Here is a 15231-nt window from a genome sequence, read left to right as displayed (position 1 = left end):
GCGAAAGTTACCGGACCTCGGCCAGCTTGGGAAGTCACTTACAGCATGGCTGTTTAGCAGGTGATTGCTGGCGATGAGTTTGTGCACCGTTTAAGTTTTTTACGGCCAGGATGTCTTTCAGGCAGTTGTGCTCTTTAGAAATAAATGCAATTATGACCATTATAATAATATTATGACTGTGCTCTGTGACACTACTATTCAGTGTCATGGTTTGTGTGCTCTGTCCCTAAAGATGTACTATGAAATGGGTCACCCTTAGGTGGTTGCTTTCTGAAAAGACCACAGTGAGTTGGTGCAAGAAATGCAATAATGGCATTAAAGATAAATGAGATAGGTACCTGTATGAGTAAAGTATGTGGCTTCAGACAACACTATTGTGTCCTGGTTAGGCTACAGTTTTAAACCACTGCAGCAACACATAACAAGGAAAAGAGCTTAACTATTCATTAGAACCCTAATTATATACTGAGGGATTGATTAATGGTTTGATGCACGGTACTCCGCCTGCCAGGGTAGCGGAGGACATTACTACCGTCCAATAAATTTAGTGATCACCACAGGCCCATTGGTCATCTCTGTTCATTCAAAGTAGCAAACAAAAAGTTTGGTGAACAGCTGCTGTCAGTTTTGATGGCCGTTCACAAAACTTTTTCAGAGTTTTGGTTTTTGAGAAACCCACGTGCAAAGCAGGAGTTTGTTTCTGAAAAGCAAAAAAGTAATGATCCATGCACCCTGGGAGATCTTACCAAGGTGTGGGGTTAAAATTTAATTTTTTCTGTCCCTCACCTCCAGGCTTTTTTTGTCAGTGACGGACAGAAAAAAATGCATCACACCTTTCACCCTCTATAGGGCGGCAGTGTAATATCCTTCCTCCGATGGCTCTTACTCCGTCGGAGGAAGTTTTCCATTGACAGAGCCAACAGGGGCTCCATCAGTGGCGAACGGAAGGTCCACTTCTCTTTAAATGAGGCGAGTGGACTGAGGGTTTGGCATACAGGATATTTGCAATGGAGTACCCTGTCTGCTAAACTCTAAATGAGGCCCTGGCTCATGGTTCTGGCTCAGTTGTGCAAAACTAATGACATTTGCTAGGTATGGTTACCAGCGCACACAACAGACGTCATAACTCACACCGCCTGCCATGTTATTCCCTTGATAGCTCTTTTGTCTGTTTGTGAGCTTCTGGAAAATTGGTATTTTCAGCATGGCAGGCAAGGCAAGTTATGGCATGTGTTGTAGGTGTTGGTAACCATAAGGGACGGATTTCATGGGTATTCATGTTTGAGACAGAATCATAAGTTTAAGTTTTTAACCATAGTTTTTCCAGGGAATTTCATTTGTGTTTTATGACGGTCTCAATTTCTCAACCCTGTTTCCCACAGCCTTTCACCATGCACAGCGAGGGTTGGGTGCAGGGCTTGGCCTGCGCCCAGGCTCTGCACCTATCCTGGCACAGCGCATCCAGTCCCTGCCAGCAGCCGGAGCCCTGGGGCCGGGCACTCATTCTAGTGTGGAACGTTTTTCAACTGTACAAAAGCTATAATCATATTATGAATCATTCACAAAATGAAGGTTAAACCCAGTACCTAACATAGCAGCTAGTGGGATCACAATCCCTTGTTGATTTGTGAATTGTGCACCAATATGGAGTTTTCCACACCTCTGGGTACCCTCACAACTCACTTGGGATCTTTTTTCATCCCACTTAACTTTTTATCCCCTGCACAGAAATGTATAAAATGTGGCATGCCGGACCTTAGCTGACTACGACAAGAGATTGCCAAATATGGTGCAAATCCATGCATGCGTTATAAAGTTATAGGCAAATCAAAAAATGCCTTTTTAATGGAATGTGATGCTGAGCCATAATTGAAAGCTGACAACTCCCACTATTTATTTAAAGAAAATATGTATCCACAGTGAAGAAATGCCAAATGTTATTTGTCACTGTGAAGTTCAAGCTGCATTTTGCCTTTGTGCTGCCTGAGAGCAAACTAGAATTAAAACAAGTTTGGCTGTCTGCCTTTTATGAGCTGACTGTAATTAGCACTAAAGTAAGGCACACACTGTTTGCCTTGTAGAGGACAATGCAGCCTCTTCTAAGAGCAGGAAGGCTGAGAGGAAAATACTGATCTGTTAGCATGGATGAGCCAACAGGATGGGTACCGTGGCAGATAGCAACACAAAGAACTACCATAAAAAGACTCCTCTTTCAAGTGGAAGGAAATCATTTTGCCCCAGATTCCTTTCACACATTCTCCTCTGTCCACAGCATAAGGAAATACTGGTTCAGGGAGAGGCGAGTGATCCCTCATCTCTTGCATGAGAAGATGATTAGGGCCATCTTGAAAGAGGTACTCTTTTATAATGTTTACCACAAGTTGAGCGTGATAATAAAGTACACAAGATAGGAATAGCAGTACGCAGGATAGGAATAGCAGTACACAGGATAGGAATAGCATCTCACCACCACCACCTACGAACATTCCTGGGCCTGGAAGAAAACCCCTGAAGGGAGAAAGTAGAATTATGTCTGACTGTTGGGGAAAGATGGCTGAAGAACACCTGTTCTGCAGGAGCAATGATCTTGCTTGCATCCTGTTCACTGCTACAGGGACAAAAAAGCATAGAAGGTCCCCATTCTCTGAAGAAGATCCAATTGACTAGTTGTGAGATGACTGCACTTGATTTTGTGAGAACTTTATCAGGAGAAAGATCTAGTGCCTTGAGGCCCTCTCTGATGTTGTGGTGCTATAGGAGAGACCAGAAGTGGCGTTTCTGGCATCTTCTAGAAAGAAGTGGCAGAGAGTTCCACTTCACACTTGGAGCTGTGCCTGGAGATAGACAGAAGAGTATCAAGAATATTGAAGGCACTGGATTATACCTGTGCGAAAGATTATTGACCCTGTCGCCGGATTTACCGGCCTCTATGAGGCAGAAACGTTTGCTGGCTGTTTGATGTAAGAGTGGCTTCTGGTGGCCATTTTTTAGGTAATTCACACAGACTCACAGAAACATTTATAGTGCTGTTTTAAAGCATTAAAAACATACCTCAAGTTCATCTAATCGGTTTTAACCATTTTTGTGACTTTTGTTCAATACATTTATCACGAGTTTTCCTAACTTGTTTGGGAATTGTGTTCTTAAATGTAATGTCATTGGTACAGCTTGAACGTAGCACACAATGCTCTGAAAATTGCCTGATGCCATAGCTGCCAGGGGGTAAAGCAGGGGCTCAGGTTGAACTGTGCTTTAATCTATCCAATGTGTTTTTATTAGGTTAGTTGGGGTTAGGCCTCTCCAATAACCCACAGTCTGACATTGTCATGAACCAGGGTCCTGTTCAAGAACTATCTCCAATATACAATATTGAATCATTGTCTCACATGACCCCACAACCAATGCTAGGAAATTGCCCAAACCAGTAGAGTGAAAGACAGTGAGGCAGCGAGGAACTTATGGACACCACCAAGTTGAAACACAGTACCTGGCTATGCAGCTGTGTCTTGGTGAAGCCGGCTACTCTTAAGTTCCTTTCAATGGAATTCTGTGGTTACGGTCTACCTTCCATACTTGGTTATCTGGCTATGAAAGTAACTTTGCTATAGTTCGTTTTTTTTAAAGAACAATATACTATGTTCTAATGTGGGTACTGTAGCCTTTTGTTTTCAACCAAACCATCCAAGCAGGCGTTTTTCATTGTAAACTGCGGCTGAATTTAATGTTAGAGAAGGAGCAAGAACACATTGTGAAGTTCTAAGATCAACTTGTAAATGCAAAAGTCATATTAAATTAGGTGACTAATCTCTATAATGCCCTCTGCTGCATGCATGCTCCTGCTTCTTTCACTATGCTTATTATCTGAACCGTTACAGTAATTTTCATGCCACCAAAATCCCCCTTGCATTTACCATACCAGCCTATAATATCAAGTGCAATTGCTACATGTAGAATGCCATTCATACTATTTGGATAAATTTTCAGACCTACCTAGGACCTTACAGTTATAAAGAGTTTCAGGGCTTCGCCATAAGTACATTTCTCATTTTCTATCTTCATAAAATAATGGTTTCAGTTTGTGTATCTGTGTCTCCTAAAACCTCTCCTCCTTCTAGTAACACTTAAGTGGGTTGGTCTTTGGGCTCGAACAGGCTGGTGCTGGGCACTTTGTGACACGTGAAAGACTCTGCCCAGATCAACCTAGCTTTAAATCTGCCCAAGGGTACGTCAATCTTCCCTGCATGATGTGCAATCCCTTACCTCTGCACTGTTGTGTGGTTCTGCATTGCTGTCTGTACTGCAGTCACTGCACTCTGATAAAACTGTTGCCAGAGGGTGCTGTCCTCACACACCACATCCATGGAGGACATTTCGAGTGAACCTGTGGGAGACAACGTGTGAAACTTTTATCTTTTTTATCCAGTACATAAAAACCTCAAATAATCGACAGACATAGTACAATGACGCCTGAACAAGGTGCTTCTGATGTAACGACCTGGTGATAAGATAAACTACCACAAGAGGCCTGTGATAGGCTTCGGGAAGCATCATTATAGCATTCATCATAGGGTGGTCAGTATGTGGTATATTTCCAACAGTTTTCGAGCATGAAATACAATAACGAGGTGGTCTTTAAGTGCTCTCCCGATGTGAGCAAACAAGGAGTGCAGGAGTGGGGAGGGGTTGATCAATAGAGAAAAACACCATATCTTAATGGTGCAGAAGGATAGCTGGAACTCATTGCCTGTGGTATATGAGGGAAAGAGTTCCAAAGGGAAGAAGCAAGAACAGAAAATGCATAGCCACAACTCCAGACTTAGCAGTGGTGTAAGATATACACAAGGAGCTGGTGGTTGAATCGTAGGGCCTCTTTCTTGTGTTCAAAATAGTTTATTGAATTTTATGGTACAATTAAAAGACTATACAAAAAGATCACTGAAAAGGTACATGAAAGGTTTTAAACCATTAAAATAGAGAATATTATGAGGAATGTACCTGTAAAGAGATAAATATGTAAGATACTATAATAAAAAAGAAAAGAAAAAGGAAACATGAAAACTTAAATATAAATAAAACAAAGTAGAGCCACTAAATTACAATGCAAACATATAAACGTTTTACACTTTAGCCTCTGTATTAATCATAGCACATCTTATAAATATAATGCAATATAATCATCAATCGGTTTCCAAACTAGTTGATAAGTGGAAGTATTATGAACAACACCCCAAAGAGTTCAATTAGCTCCTTGTCTAGAACAAATTAACCAGGACCACTATTTATGGACTTATAATATAGAAGAATTTTTCTAGGTTAGGGCAATTGATTTTAGAGCAGCAGATAGCAAAAAATCTAATAATTTGTTATGCAAATCTGACATAGGATGATTAAATAGATTTACAAATAAGCATATCAAAATAGAGATGATCAAAGATTTTAAATATTTTCCTAACGATATCCCAGATCTATTTCCAAAAATGTGAAACAATAGGGCATTCATACAAAACATGTTTTACGGAGCCGAGACTCAGATTACAATGCACACAAATTGGAGAATTTAAAAGCTTAGAAGTATATATTTTCAAAGGAGTCCATAAACAATTAAACAAAATCAATGAGTTGGTTTGATATAAAGCACCAGGAATCCAATCAGAGATATTAATCATCCATATTGAGCTCCATATATCCAGGGAAACAGATATTCCAAGTTCATTTTTCCATAAGGTATAAAACAAAATGAAGATTATTCTCATTGGGATTTTTTAATTTTTTGTAAAACTTTGAAATAGCATATGGGGGTGCAGCCAATGTTTAAACCTAAATCTCTAGACCAGATGGGACAATCTCAGGTAGTTTTAAAGAAAGGAATTAAGAATAGAATTACACAAAATTTGATATTTAGAAGAAGGTAAAATAAACTGTTGTTGCAATTCAGCGAAGGTTAAAAACGTGTTAGTATGATAGATAGATATCCTTCAAGTAAAAAAACCTGCTTTAATCCAAGATAGCCAAAATTGTGTGCTACACTTTAGCTTAATTAATGGGTTATACCACAAATATAGAATAGAATACCTAAATATTTAAGGTTTTCTTTTTGCCATATTATATCGTTGTTGTTAAGCCTATCTGGGATACAATGAACATTCAAAGGATAAAATTCAGTTTAATTAGTGTTTGAAGACTAGCTTGAAACTTGGGAGAAGGTTTGTATTACATTAAGCAGAGGGAGAATAAAGGAGTCAGGAATTACTAATAAACAAAAGAACATCATCTGCATACGCTGAGGATGTTATTATGACATTGTTAATAGTAAACCCTTGAATTTCATTAGAATTCCTTATGGCTGCAAGTAGCAGATCAATAGCATGTAAAATGATGATAAGGGACATCCTTGTCTAGTGCCTCTAAAATGGTGAAAAGTGCGGGGAAATTGACAGTTACTGTATAGCCTGGCAGAAGGACCTGAATAGAGTGCTGATATCATAAGAATAAATGAACTACCAAAATTGAATGCAGTCAAGGCCAATGGACTTCATCAAATATTTTTTCAGCATCAAAAGCCAGGATGCTGGAGGGAAGTGAAAAAGATGAACTAACTTCAATAGCTTGGAATAAAAACCTAGTGCTATTAACAGAGTATCTTTTTTCACTGGCTTGATCTATATGTATAACATTATCAAGAGTAGATGATAATCCGGTAGCTAGAATTTTTGCATAAAGCTTACAATCTTTATTCATGAAAGATACAGGCCGAAAAATTGACATTTTGGTATGATCTCTGTTAGGTTTCGGGAGAACAATGATCAAGGTGTCAGGGAAGGAGCCAGAAGTGGTCCCTGAAATACTAAAATGAGCAAATATTTGGAGTAGATGAGATAAAATGTGAGGAGAAAACTCTTTATAAAAGTCTGCTGGGATACCTTCTGGACCAGGAAATTAATGTGTTTTCAGGGATTGAATGGTGGATGTAATCTCCTCTAAGGAGATTGGTATCTCCAGCTTAGATTGAATTTATTGAGAAATTTTAAATAAACCACAAGACTCTAAAAATGTATCAATATTATGAGTATACAGAAAGGAAGGATTACTGTATAGGGTAGAATAATAATCTAGAAAGGCATTAACAATTTCTGCATGTGTAAAACCAGTTTTCCCATTGGGACCATGGACAGCATAGATTTGATTTTTATCTCTTCTTATGCGAAGGTAATTTACCAAGAGCCTCCCAGATCTGTTAGCACTAAAACAAAATGTAGCCTTATGATTCAAAACTTGGATGCCAGCTCTTTTTTTTAACAAATAATTTAATTCATTGTGAAATTTTTGTAGGTGTACTCTATAGGCAAGACTATTAGAAGTACTGAATAGACATTCATATTTAGCTATTTCTTTATCCAAGTCTTAAGTTCAGAAATAAATGCTTCATTGTCATGCGCCATTATAGAGATAGTTATAACTCTGATTAAGGTTTTAAATACATTTCAACGATTGAGGTATGAAGACGAGCCTTGGATTAAATGAAAAACTGCCATTCTTGGCAGATACAATTTTGGCTTATTATTAACATTAAGAGCAACATTAACATTATTACGCCATCTTTGTTGAAAATTCAGTGTGGAACCTCGTTGCATCACTAAAGAAATGACCGCCTTGTCAGGAACATCAATATTAGCAATAATAAGATCTGAAATTGAATTGCAAGACGTTAATGAGTTATCAACTCAGGAATAAAAATTATGAGGATTAGACAAAAGATTTGACATTTTTATCTGTTGAGTGATGTAAGTCCCAAATATCTACAGGTTTGGTCGTTTTAAAAAAGGTTTTAAGAGCATGAAACCCTTTGGTTGGACGATATGCAGCTGAGGAGCTAATGTCTAACAGGGATCACATATCAGATTAAAGTCTCCTTCAACAATACGGGAAACATTACGTAGTTTGAGCACTTCCGAGGTAAAGTTGGACCAGAATTATGGACCATCTGCTGTTGGACCATAAACATTGATTAAATATAAAATTGTATTATCAGTTTTTATTTTAACTATAAGATAATGACCCTCAGTATCAGAATGCTTATGTAAAATACGGAGCTGAAGGTTTTTGTAAAAAAGACTAGCAACTCCATTTTTTTGCTAACAGCAGGGGAAAAAAGAATATTAGCTACCCATTTCTTATTCATGTACGATAACATTGTATCATCTATTTGAGTTCCTTAAAGCAAACAGATATCAGCTTCATGGCGTACCAAACAATCTAAAGTTTTCATATGTTTAACAGTGTGTCATAAACCTTTAACATTAAAAGAAACAATTTTCATTCTGCTAACATCCATATTCATAAATGACAGAGACCAATATAAGAATAGAATATAGATAATCAATAAAGAAAAATAGTAGCTTGAAGAAGAAATGAAAAGAGAAATACAAAACATTAATCGAGCTCTAGAATCTCACACACACGCATGCACAAGAATAGCCAGAGGAACGAAAAGGTCTGGTGATTAAAACCAGGGAATAGTCTAGCCAAACGATAAAAAGGAGTAGTATTAACAGTAGACTCAAGTGGATTTCTCATTTGTATCCATAGAGAGTGGAGAATGGCAATTCAAAAAGGTATGAAGGTCTTCCGGATGTTGAAATGCTTTGGAGAAAATAGCTTTTTGAATTCTCATGGTGGAAGGGTCACACAAGCCATATTCAAAACCAGAGCACCGCAGTCTTTGTCTTTGTGAATATTAACTGTTTCTTTGGCAAATTTGTGATGGATGAACATTTTTTTTACTTTGACCAGAAAAGATGGAATATCTCTTGCTGCTTTCTGAATCATCACCAAATGATGATGATGAGAGTGCAGTACCTTAAAAATCATTTGACAAGGTTTGGTGTGACTTGGAAAGGAATTCTAGGTGCTTTGTCAATTTAAAATGTTTCTGAACATATCAAATGCATAAGGCCATGTAAAAAGTTCTCCAGATAACATCTACAGTCATTGTCTTCCACATCTTCTGGTAGAATAGAAATGTGAAGATTATATTGCATATTATTATTTTCTAAATCTACTAAGAGCTTACTCATCTGCAGAACAGTGGCTGAAATTGGCATAAAGCTGTACATCTTTGATTTGTTATCTTGAATTTTGATTGCATTGTCTGTGACTTTCATATCCTTACAGATATTTTTAATTTCTGAGGCAATATTGTCTGCATTAGACTGGACAGCTTGTAATTCTTCCAATAATGTGGATAAAGAAGGTTCATTAGTATCCACAATTCTTGACTTGACTAGGGGAGGAGAAGTTGTTTGCTTTTGTTTATTGTTAATGACATACACTTTTTCCCCCTCCATTTTTGTAAAATACTGCAAAAAGATAAGAAAATAGAAAAAGAAAGAAGATGAAAGGAATACAATTAAGTCACCACAAAAGCAGAGGGTGCAGCAGCTAAAACCAGCTGTAGGAGTGGTCTAAGCCTCAGCTGCACTATTTGCTGGAACCAACTCTGCCCTCCTGACAGAAACTTCAGTAGCAAGATGAGGGAGAAACCAATGGGCAGCTTTAGCAGCCACTCTTCAGAGGAAAACTCAAAACATATCACCAGTGGGAGTATTCTGGTGAAGTGCTGGCAAAGGAGTTGTATCTAGGTAAAAACAATGAGGCTAAACTAACCTATTATAGCGGAAAATATCATCAATAAAAGGGGGCATCGGGGACAGCTAATAGGGGGCAGTCTTCTTGATTTGCACGCTCACACCATTCCCCGTAGAGCCTCTTTCTGATGGTTTGGTTTAGTTTTCCTGGATGAGGAGCAGGAGGCCGTGTTGGTGTTAGGCCCAGTGCCCGGCTCCAAAGCATAAACTGATTCTTTGGAAGGTGCAACTAAGCAGTAGTGGGAAACGTAGACACAGGCTGTTACTATAGGTCTATCTGGAGAAGACGTGGTGACTTTGTCAATGAAGTGCAGGCAGCACATTTTTTTATGCAGAGAGTGTGCAGTTAGAAGAACAGGAAATCAGTGCCTGACTTATCTGGGATGCTTAAGAGAATTTGAGGAAGAAACCAAAGTTCTGACTTCAGACATATAGGGTTAGACAGTCCATGGCAGAGAAGCCAGAAATATGAGTGAGGCCCATGAATTTGGTCTCAAAATTAGTATCATCAGCAAAGCAAAAAGCAAAGGTGTTTCTGTTCAAATTTCTGTAAAATCCTTTAAGTTGCTTATTTTTTAGGGTGATTGTTCAAAAAAAGTCTCGCATAGGTATCTTTTGTCAGCAATGAATGCTCTTTTTGGTGTAGCCTGAAAATATCGAGTCCCGAATATCATCGAGACAGAATATATCGCTACAACAATACTTAGAGACAAAATATCAAAAGCTACGTTTCTATACATTTTCTATACCTAACTCCACCTTTACGTACCTTGGTAACATATATATCTTGAAGGTACCTAGATGTGGATTTAGGAATAGTAAATCCTTAGATCTCTCTGCTCGATATTTTGTCCCTCTATATTGGGCATTTGCTAGTCCTTTCTGCAATTCTCATATCCTAGATACACCTGGGCAGAACTACAGAAACTCAAGACATTGATCGGTTCTGGCTGTTAATAAGTGGCTCAGATGAAGGCCAATATGGGAGATGAAAAATGTGTCCATAGTTGGTGGCCTAGTTATTATGCAACATCCATCATGATTCTTGTGTGTTCTTCACATTATGGATTTTTCTCATGCCTTCTAAAACAAATATCCACATAGACAGTATTACCTGATTTCCAACTTTCCAAGTCTTTGCTGAATGAACAGTAAAGGAAATATGGGGTTTAATTGCAGCCATGTATACCCTCTGCCACTGTCTAGCCTAGTACTGTCATTCTAAAGAGGAAACTGCAATGGAAGCAGCTTGAGATTTCACAGTGAATTTGCAAGTAGTTAAGAAAGTGATCAGTACATTAACAAGTGTGTTTTTACCACCAGCAAACAATAGATCCTACAAGAAATATAAAAGACAATAGTCATTGTTGACTTACAGACACTGGAGCCCTTCGTGTTGGTCAGAGTCGTTATCAGCCAATAAACCCATTCAAAGTAGTGTTGCATGTCAGGCCAGCACTCCTCAGTCGAGGGATCACAGGCAAATTTCTGTGGAAGAAGCAGACTCACATTTTAAGTTCCTCCAGACCACAAACACTGAGTGGAGAGAAAAAGTCAAAAATGGCGCAGTGTTCTGCAATAGAGAGCTAACATGAACAAAATGTGAGCATTTTAGCTGTTGTTAAAATATATGTATAATGTGCAAACTTGGGTACAGAGTGGCCGCCCATTGAGTTCTCAGTCCTAGAAGCAGGCAGCCATTTTAAAGCCAAGCTTGTACTTGAACACTGGCAAAAAGAATTAAAAAAAAATGTAAAGCAGTAGCAACAAAAGATTGTGCTGTGCACAGCATGAAAGTATAACATCAAGTATTACGTTTGGCTACTGAATCACTTTTTGTTGTGTCAGTGGTCAAATGTGAGCCTGTCACTAAGATGGCAACCTAGCAGCACCACTCAGCAGCCGCTAGGACACTGCCTGGCATCTCCCCTCTGCCACCGAAGCTCGTTTCAGCCTCGTCTCAGCCAGTGGGACATTCCATCCTTCAAGACCATCACTGTCCAGCAGCCTCTGGTGATTCCTTCCTTCTACTGACTGCACTGGTAGAGCCAATGGGTGTTGGTTGAAAATCACAATACGAGTCAGACCTACTGGGTTTGCCAAAGCATGTTCTATATGCTAAACAAAAGTAGTTTTAACTAAATCTACACCGTGTTTTCATTAATTTGCTGCTGTGGGGAATTTAGACCTGTGCCATTGTCAGTGTAATCCTTAGGGATGGGTGATCAATTTTGATGCTGTTTGTGACATACCAGATACCAGAGGTAATGGCCACATTTCCCACACTGGGTGGAGTTAGGCGTTTGGCCTCTATTCATGCTAACGGGGCTAAGTCTCTATTTTTTGTTTCAGTATGTTGTTGGCAGCTGTTGCAAGCGAGGCGTTTTTGCCCATTTTTCATAAGGGCACCCAATCTAGGAATTTTATGTCAAGGTTCATTTAGTCAGCAAAGTGAAGTCCTTCTCCTATCTGGGCATGTCATTTGATTTGTTGCTTAGCTGGACCCCCCTTACTGAAGCAGGAAAGACTGATGTTTGGGAGGTCTATTAATTGTGTGTTTGACTTCGACAGGTGGGTAAGCCACAAATCCATTGAAGCTATTATAATGCAAAATGTGTCTCAATAACTCTTATAGGTGTGATGCATGGGGGTACATTGTTGCATCATTACTGCATACAGAGGAAAAATGTTTCATGAGAAGATAGTTATCCCTACCTCGTAGTGTTGCCTCAGTTATGGTGCATGAAGAACTGGGAATGCCCTATATTCTGACGTGCTACAACTCCATACATTGATTTTATGGCTTAGCGTGTGGTTTAAACGAAGGCTGAGTTGAATAGGTCAATGTTGGAAGATTGGCTTTGCCTGGATCACGTTATGTCTATCCCTGGGGTGAGACATATGGAGCACAGTTCCAATTCTTTAGGTGGACCTGACCTATGTACCTGCCCTAGCTCAATCGCCAATACGGATGCAAATTGGACAATAAAATCATTGTATCATAGCAAACAATCGGCGAGAGAGGTGGGGGCATATTATCAAGCCCAATTTCGCCGTTCTAGCTGCTATTTTTGGTCGAAAAGCGGCGATTTAAATATCGCTCTATTATCAAGGTCACGCTGACGCGTGTTTCCTTGAGGTAGCAGCCGTCTTTTCTCCATTGTGCATGTCAGCGATATTTATCGCTAATGACATGCAAAGTGGGCGTTCCTCACTAAAATAACATGAATACTATCACTAACACAACTTCCCTCTATTATCAATCCGGCCCGAACACGCGTAGCGATAACAAAAGTCGCGCTAACCACGATTATCGCTGGCATGTGAACGCCTGTTTTAAACCTGACTTAGCCATCTTGTCAATAGGAGGTGGATTATCAAGATAAGTCCACCATGGCATATTATCAATGATTTCCAGCGATATTCTGGCATTTCGCCGCTATCGCTGGATTTTTTATCGCCTTGGAGTTAAGCGTTGATGATAACACGCTAACTCAGCGATGTAATCCAGCGATAGCCGGCGATATTTAAGTGCGCTTAGCGATAATTATCGCTGCCTGTTGATAATATGCCCCATGGTGCCTCGGTTAGATAACTCCTCGTGGTAAACCCACTTTGTTTACAGAACCTTATCTTTGTTTAGTATTGTCTAATTATCATTCTTTCTTATTGACACGTTTAAGGATTCATCACCTGCTGGTAATTTGAGGGGCTGGGTCAAGGAATCTGATATTGCACCATGCCCTTGTGATATGGTATCTCAAAAAGACCCTTTTTACTCATTTCATGTTTTGTCCCATCCATAATAATTCATGGGGTGCATTTATTAGTCCCCTGCTGAAGAATTTTAATTTTAAACAGGTTAGACCCACACTTTTATACCTTCAACTTTTCTCAGATGTGCGTATTCGTTATTTTGTCGCCTGATTTCTTTCTGGAGCTGTAAGATCTAGGAGACAGGTGGGATGTGCATGCATTTTTCTCTTTACGGATTGCTTTTATGTTGCATCTGTTATGGTTTTTTATTATTTTAATGGAATAAAGATGAACTGACTGACTGACTGATCATTGTCCACATTACTCAGCTCAGTTCAGTTCAAAAGCTTTATTCGGTATGTAAAATACAACCATATAAGCAAAACACAACATAAAACACATAAAATACATAGCAAGCTAGAGTGTCTTGTACGCGGGGCATTATACAATTGTGTATTCAGTTCAGCCAATGCCATATCAAACTAAAAGTCCATTAGAGTTATTTTGGCAAGTACAAAATCTACACGAAATGACAAGCATATTGTAATACTGCACAGAACACTGTGTGCAAAAGTCATTATTAAAGTGCAATGTGCTTCCCTAAACAGCTCAAAATTAAAACTAACAATACATCTTCAGTATTATTTAACAAAGTGCAGATTCCGCATAAAGTGTCTAGTGCGTTACAAGTATGCAAAAAGTGCTAAGTAAAGGGGCAATATCAAAATGCAATATGCGTCCAGGAACATCTCGAACTTTAAGGGTACATAAAAAGGTCCGAGCAGTACATAAATGTGCAAAGTACGCAAGGCAGTTAAAACTAATTAGAGAAAACTATAGACTTCCTTATATTTATACATTTTAGCACATATAATGCCACAAAAAAACAGGTATCAGGGCTTTCCAAAGTTGTTAAAAGCTTCATTGCTGATTTAGTGGACCGAACCTTGTATTTTAAAAAGATAGGTTTAAGATAAAACTTCCTGAAATGACAATAAAATTTGCAGAACAATAAAAAGTGACAGCAACTTTGTTTTGAAATGTTATCACAAGGACACAGTATATTGGATTTAATCTTCATGTGCGGGAATGAGACTAAGTGATGAACAATTCCCAGCCTTAAGCGGGTTAGGACAAATCGGTGAGAGTTATAAGTCACAGTTGTAAGATATGTCTGAAAACCTCTCCTTGAGTTCAATCCAAGATAAGAAGCTACAGTTAGTAAATTACTGGACTGACTCTCTCTAGCCGCATTCTTATATGCTAGAAACCTTAGTTTTATATCTTTCTTTGGTATCAGTGCGGCTGCTTCTGGGTTCAGACGGATATTGCAATCAAATAGAAGATTGAACCAGTAGTAAATATAGCTCAGCCATGGTATGCGTGATAAATTATCGAGATTCAAACAATCTTTAATGATTGTTTGTGTGAATATTGTCTCTGTTTTAGACCAGATAGAGCGCCAGAGTAATAATGGACGTAATGCAGCTAGGTCCATAATGAAGTCGATACCAACTTCCATATGAGTTAGCAAATTTGGAGCTGAGGGGGGGGGGGCACATAACAATTTTTTCAAAAACTTATTTTCATCATTCTGTAAAAGATTAACAGGATGGTGGCCCCATACACCTGCCCCATACAATGCTGATGAAATGCACCTAGCTTTATAAATAGCCAACATTTCTTTTATTCTCTTTTGCCCTAGTTTAGCTGCGAATCTAAAAATGCTACTGGTATTTCTGTTCATCTTCAATCTCACGTTCTCCTCCTCATTAGTCCATTTCCCGTCTCCTGAGAATGATATCCCCAGATAACAGAAACTGTTGACCAA

General features: G+C 38.8%; 1 protein-coding gene across 1 annotated transcript in view; it reads right to left on the bottom strand.

Moving 5' to 3' along the window:
- LOC146857855 (uncharacterized) overlaps window positions 1-15231 on the bottom strand; it is a 651000-nt gene that overhangs the window by 340421 nt on the left and 295348 nt on the right. The window contains exons 10-11 of the mRNA XM_085648551.1: window positions 11021-11132; window positions 4261-4381 (exon numbers count right to left, since the gene is read on the bottom strand). Coding sequence (XP_085504677.1) covers window positions 4261-4381; window positions 11021-11132 — 233 coding nt within the window. The remainder of the gene's footprint in view (window positions 1-4260; window positions 4382-11020; window positions 11133-15231) is intronic.

This window comes from Triturus cristatus, chromosome 3_2, assembly GCF_964204655.1.
Source record: "Triturus cristatus chromosome 3_2, aTriCri1.1, whole genome shotgun sequence".
In the NCBI taxonomy this organism is placed as follows: Eukaryota; Metazoa; Chordata; class Amphibia; order Caudata; family Salamandridae; genus Triturus; species Triturus cristatus.
This window is presented reverse-complemented; position numbering and strand designations above follow the sequence as displayed.